At 53.7% G+C, this 5,740-nt stretch overlaps 2 protein-coding genes across 3 annotated transcripts in view; one reads left to right on the forward strand and one right to left on the reverse strand.

The window, feature by feature from the left end:
- SKIC2 (SKI2 subunit of superkiller complex) overlaps window positions 1-3,494 on the reverse strand; it is a 10,041-nt gene extending 6,547 nt beyond the window's left edge. Inside the window, exons 1-10 of one of the 2 annotated variants that reach the window (XM_007459532.1) lie at window positions 3,392-3,494; window positions 3,211-3,314; window positions 2,257-2,366; window positions 2,040-2,157; window positions 1,834-1,948; window positions 1,655-1,729; window positions 1,309-1,362; window positions 1,017-1,207; window positions 709-837; window positions 345-490 (exon numbers count right to left, since the gene is read on the reverse strand). In XM_007459532.1, coding sequence (XP_007459594.1) covers window positions 345-490; window positions 709-837; window positions 1,017-1,207; window positions 1,309-1,362; window positions 1,655-1,729; window positions 1,834-1,948; window positions 2,040-2,157; window positions 2,257-2,366; window positions 3,211-3,314; window positions 3,392-3,413 — 1,064 coding nt within the window. In that variant the 5' untranslated portion in view covers window positions 3,414-3,494. The remainder of the gene's footprint in view (window positions 1-344; window positions 491-708; window positions 838-1,016; window positions 1,208-1,308; window positions 1,363-1,654; window positions 1,730-1,833; window positions 1,949-2,039; window positions 2,158-2,256; window positions 2,367-3,210; window positions 3,315-3,391) is intronic. The other variant, XM_007459533.1, reaches the window with a different exon arrangement.
- Window positions 3,495-4,136: 642 nt separating this feature from the next.
- Window positions 4,137-5,740, forward strand: part of NELFE (negative elongation factor complex member E) — a 5,229-nt gene continuing 3,625 nt past the window's right edge. The window contains exons 1-3 of the mRNA XM_007459531.1: window positions 4,137-4,211; window positions 5,582-5,651; window positions 5,732-5,740. The exon at window positions 5,732-5,740 is cut by the window's right edge and continues 149 nt beyond it. Of these exons, the coding sequence (XP_007459593.1) occupies window positions 4,137-4,211; window positions 5,582-5,651; window positions 5,732-5,740 (154 nt within the window). The remainder of the gene's footprint in view (window positions 4,212-5,581; window positions 5,652-5,731) is intronic.

Raw genomic sequence — 5,740 nt, forward strand, 5'->3', positions numbered from 1 at the left:
CGTGAAGTTAGCCGGTCCCTCCACGCTGACTCGAGGCCAGCGCCTCCTCTCCCACCCGGGGCCTTCCCAGAAGCCTGCCACAGAGCTCAGGCGCCCCCCTTCACCCTAGCTTCCCTCATGTTCCCCTTCGTGGAATTACCCAGGGAAAATTCTGCCCCCCAATCCCTTCCGAAACTAACTAAACTCCCCACACTTTCTCATTTCCCCCTGGACCCCTGCCTCAAGTTTCTCCCCCAAAACTCACATCTAAAGGAGGAAGCAGGGAGGTGGAGAAGAGATGAGACTTAGAAAGGTTGCAGGAGAGAACAGGGCTAGTGAAGGGGAAGCTAGGGACGGAACTGTACCGCGTCATGTGTTTCTGGGCAAGGGCAATGGCGTATTCAGCCACAACCGTCTTCCCCGCGGACGTGTGAGCCGCGACAAAGACCGAGTCATGCCGTTCCAAGTGTAGGATGGCCTGTTTCTGAAACACATCTGGCTCAAACGCCCACTGTGGGAGACAGAAATAGATGGGGGCTGGGGAAGGGAGAGGGGTCTTCCTGCCTCCAGCTCACGGGACATTCAGGGCAGCAGGGAGAAGGCCAGAGTGAGGCCAGTCTGGGACTGAGGACCAAGCTGGCCTGAAGGCATCTGGCCTCTGGTGGGGAGAGGAGACAGGGAGTGGGCTGGGAGGAGGTGGGGGAGCACGTGAGGACTGGGCCACACTACCCGGAAGGCTGGCTGGGGAATGAGTCGGTAGAAATCATCGACAGGGGAGGTGACATCCACGGGAATGGCCCACTGCTCCTGAGGGGGGGGCTTGGGAGGCTCTGGGGGAGCTACAGCTGTGGACGCTTCCTGGAAGGGGAAAGGGGTGTAGGGTCAATAAAGATACAGTCAGAAACCTCTCTGTTACCACTCCTCCCAAAAGATGCTCCAGTCTTCCCCTTGGACCCAACCAGGCCAGCCCACCCTGTCTGTGACCCTGTCTGTGACAAGACCCTTCTTTCCTGCCTCAACCACCCAGAACCACCAACCTGCAACACTAGGTTCTCCAAGCTGCTTGCTCGGGCCAGGGGAGCACTGCAGGGAGAGGCTGAAGCAGTGTCCCGTCTGGGACCGCCTGGCTGTCCCACTGCCTCACTCTCATCCTCATCGCCCCCACCCAAATCCAGGGGCTCCAGCAGGCGGCTGAGGCTGAGCAAGCCGGGGGCTGGCGCTGGGTGATCTGAGGAGCAAGGCGAAAACGGAGGCCTGGTCATGTCCACCCCTGCTCTGAAGAAGGGCACCACTTCCCCTACACGCCCCCATCTCAAAACTAAAACTCACCCTCTGGTGCAAAGTCCACGCCTTTCTTGAAGCCAGGTGGAACAGTAAGAAGATCTGGAGGACAGGGACAGATAGAATCTGGGCTTCTGCACACTGCCGTATAAGTCACATGGTACATTAACCTAAAGGACGTCCTTCACAGCACAGATGTCGCAGTTGCGGATATTTATCGTGACAATTTTCCAACAGATAACAGTAAAGGTTGTTATGGAAGAGGTACCTTTTCCTAATTTGCTCAGGGAAATGGAAGAGCTAGCAAGGACCCAGTGACAGGCCCGGGCCCCTCTTCCTCAGGGCCCAGACTCAGAGCCCTACCTCCCAAGGGTCCATCCCGGCACCACCTCACCTTTCTCAAAGTCTATCTCCTCCTCAGCCTCCTCTCGAGTGCTCAGATCTGTTATGGTGGGCTCATCCATTCCCCCTGGGGAGGGGTTGAACAAACAGGGATTCATGGGGTGGGAGTGACACAAGAGGGGTGGAGACTAAGGGCTTCCTTCCCTACCATCCCATTTCCACAAGCGTCACCTGGCCAGAAAGGGTACTGTGTTGGATTCCCCCACAGGGACTGGGAGATGGGCCCGGGTGGCCGGCGAAGAGACAAGGAGGTCGTGGCCGACAGGTTTGTATTCTCTAGCAGGACCTGACGCAAGAGATCAGAGCGCCAGTGAGGCTGAGCTTGCCTCTGACTCCCCTTTTCCCAACCCTGCTTCTCGTGGTCCGTGACCTCTTACCTCCTTGTAGCCTAGTATCTGGCCTGTGGTTGGGTGTCTTTGGGCCTGTAGGTCGGAGGGGACTGGGGCCCCCAGTGTGGCCAGGAGAGACCAAGGATCCATCTTCCTCTGCCATTTTCTGGACAGAAGGAAAGTAATTTTCAGGTCTTCTTTCTCCTGTGTCCCAGCTTTCTTCAGGGACCCACCTCCCTAGTCCAGGCTCCTCTAGACCCCTCACCGGGCTGAGTGTTCCACACCGTGCAGAGGCAGCCAGGCGGGAGATGACAGAAACAACTGCTCTGCTTCTTGCTGCAGATCTGGGGCACAGGGAGGGAGGCCGTGAGGTAGCTGGAAAGGGCAAGATGAGACGCATAAGGTAAGAGAAGAGAGTAAGACACAGAGCAAAGAGAGGGTGATAGGATTCATACTTAGATCAGAAATGGGAGCTGTCCCAGAGAGACTAGGACAATCAGGCTGAAGAACTATTTTCCAAAGGTGGTTCTGCTTTACAGGACAAACGGCCTGCAACCGAATTACCTGGGGTGCTGGTTAATAATACAGATTTTGGATTTCAGAACCTATGAACCTAAGAATTTGTATTTTAAAAAAGCTCCCCCACTCAGCTTGGTGCTCTGTAATGACCTAGATGAGCGTAATGGGGGAGGGGGAATGGGAGAGAGGTCCAAGAGGGAGGGGTTATATGTATACATATAGCTGATTTACTCCGTGGTACAGCAGAAACTAACCCAACATTGTAAAGCAATTATATTCCAATAAAAAAATAAAAAATGAAAAAGGTCCCCTACAAATCATGAGGCACACTGAAACTTCAGAATCACTAGTTTTAGGAAAAGGGGTCCCAGACCTAAGGATGAAGAGCCAGGTGCTCAAAGGCTAGCATCTCAGCCACCAACAAGTGCCCTGGAGAGAGAAAAAGCCTCCAAGGAAATAAGACACATTTGAAAGAGCAGTTCTGAGAGTTAAGGTATCCCCAGGGCTTCCAGCTCTGTCCTCCCATGGGCTCTGACCCACAACAGGTCCACTGGGTTGCGAGTCTGTCCAGCATCAGTCTAGGCCCGGACGACAGGCGTCCAGAGACAGGAGAGCCAGGTCAAGTTAGATCCTACTGTGAGGAGGGTGAAGGAGGTTTTAAGTTCAATGAGGGTCAAGGTTAGGGTCAAAAGTCACTCACGGTGCTCTCTGGAGCCCCAGGCACATTCAGCAGCTCCCAACGCCCTGTGCATCCCAGCTCCAAGGCCCGAAGGGGCAGGTCCAGAGGATCTGGGGGAGGTAGCACTACGGGGGAAAAGTCACAGGTCAGGGGTCAAGGCTCATTCCCTGTCTATTCTTCCTTTCCACCCCCTGCCCCTCACCGATTCGCTCCGTCTCCATCATCCTGGAGCCTCGGTAGCTACCTGGGAGCCCGGAAGTGTAGGGAGGAGCCGAAACGGCGGAAGTAGAAGCGACTTCCGGCACAAACCCTCCGGGGGCGGAGATGAGCGCTACAGAGGGGCGGGCCCAAACTGGTGGGATGCCGGGCGGAAGTGTGTGCGCCGCGGGCCGCCTTGGTTACCGCGTTCTCCGCCCTTCGCTACGTCATCGCTCCGAGCCCGCGATCCGCTGGCCGCTTGGGCGCCGCCCGAGACCTTGGGGCTCCGGTTGCCGCCCCCTCAGGTAAGGCCTTTTCCCCAGCCTTCGTCCCTTTTTTCCGAGCTTCTTCTGTCTTCTTGCCCCTTTGGTTGCTCTGAAAGCGCTGCGCAGGTTCCACTGCCTCCTCTGCTTTTCGGACCCCGCGATTGCCATACTAACCCCAGCGAGGTAGGGGGGTCTGGTGCCATCGTCTTGGCGACGGAGGGGGTGTTTCTCCCTTCCTGGGCCACGTGGTGCCCCTAGGCGCTGGTATCCGTGATTCCTGAAGAGAGAAGAGAATGCTGGTTGATCCCGACGAGCGGGGGTTTGGACGGCAGCCTGGTTTAAGCAAGGGGTAGGGAGAGGCAGAAGACAGGAGTAGGCAGGCCTGGAGGGGTGGGGCTGGGGTCAGTGTGCACGGCGTGTGAACCCTGGGCGGTGACAGTGGAGAAAGATGTCTTGGGCCCTGCCCCTGAACCAGGAGCCACCATGTTGGTGATACCCCCCGGACTGAGCGAGGAGGAGGAGGCTCTGCAGAAGAAATTCAACAAACTCAAGAAAAAGGTGAGGGAGTGTGTGCGGGTATGACCCAAACTTTCAAAGACTCTACACTGAGAACACCTGGGGTGAGTGTGAGGGGCTGGGGGGGGGGGTGTGGATTCAGCTAGCTCATACCTGGAGACGTACCACCTCTCAGTGTAGCTTCAGCAATGGACTTTCTCAAGTGTGTACTTTCTTTTCTCTCTTTTCTATGCAGTCTGCCATGGAGTTTTCTTCCTTTTCCATGGCTTTCAGTACCACCTAAGAGCCGGCGATCCCAAGCTTGGTTTTTCCAGTTCCATCTAGTGTTTTACTGATAACTTTCACATATCCAGAGGTGAAGTTATCATCTTGTCTGTTCTAAACTTGGTCTTCCAGATAGGGCTGACTACATTTACTTTTCCCATGTGTTTGGAATGAGAGTCTTATCCCTGTCTTCTGCTCAATTTGCATAGCCAAACATTTGCCAAGTCCTCTTGATTCTTCCCTTGAAGTAATTGCTTCCGTTTACTTTTTCCTGTGTATTCCCTAGATCAGGTCTTTGCTGATGCTCACCTAGCCTGTCCTAATGGTCTCTCAACAAGTTTCTTTTTTTGGACAGACTTCTTCACTCCTATTAAAGCGGTGCATTGAAAACACAAAACACCACCCTTCTTTTTCTCAAAACCCAGTGGTTTCACATTGTCTATAAAACAAAGCCTTAATCAGGCATCCCTTTCTGTAGAACTATTCCTTGATCCCAAAACATGCATTCCCAAAGCTTTCTTATCTCTGCATCTTTGCCACCGTTTTCTTTGTCTAAAATGCCCTTTCCTCTCAGTCTGTGTTATGGAGATTGTATCCAGGACCCGGTTTAATAACCATTTGGCATCAGAAAAATCTTACTTGCTCTCAGCTACAATCTGCACTTATGATCAGTCTTGAAAATTCAGCTTAGTCGTCATCTAATTTCTCAGACTGTAAGCTTCTTGAGGGGAGGATCTGTGTCTCATACTTTTGCATATCCCTGTTCAAAGCAATTGTGTGTTCTTATTAAACATGTAGGGGTGGATGGATGAAGTCCCTAAGAAGGCACGGAGGCTTATACTTAATTGCAACTTACATCCGGGGGCTCTGGTCTATGATTGAATGCCTTGTTTTCAACTTGAAAAACATGAGACTGTGGAAAGCCTCTGGAGGCCATGGTTTGAATAGATTAGGTATGGCTGGCTTTGTAGATGATCTGGGGGACTATGTAAGAGGCAGGGCAGCCTCAATGTACCACTCCAGGGGCACCATTTGCATTGTTTTCTCTCAACAAGGTGTCCCCGGAGTGATGCACCCAAGGGCCTTGGGAGAGGACCTGGCCAGGGATTGGCCCTCACCACCTCCTCTCTTCTCACTCTTTTTCCCAGAAAAAGGCATTGCTGGCTCTGAAGAAACAAAGCAGCAGCAGCACAGCCAGCCAAGGTGGCGTCAAACGCTGTGAGTGACAGGGGAAGCGGGGATAGACTGGAAGTGAGCAGCGCGGGCTGACCTGTGTCACAGCCTGGCCAACATAATGCCTCTTTCCC

Source organism: Lipotes vexillifer, unplaced genomic scaffold (assembly GCF_000442215.2).
Source record: "Lipotes vexillifer unplaced genomic scaffold, Lipotes_vexillifer_v1.1 scaffold862, whole genome shotgun sequence".
Taxonomy (NCBI): domain Eukaryota; kingdom Metazoa; phylum Chordata; class Mammalia; order Artiodactyla; family Lipotidae; genus Lipotes; species Lipotes vexillifer.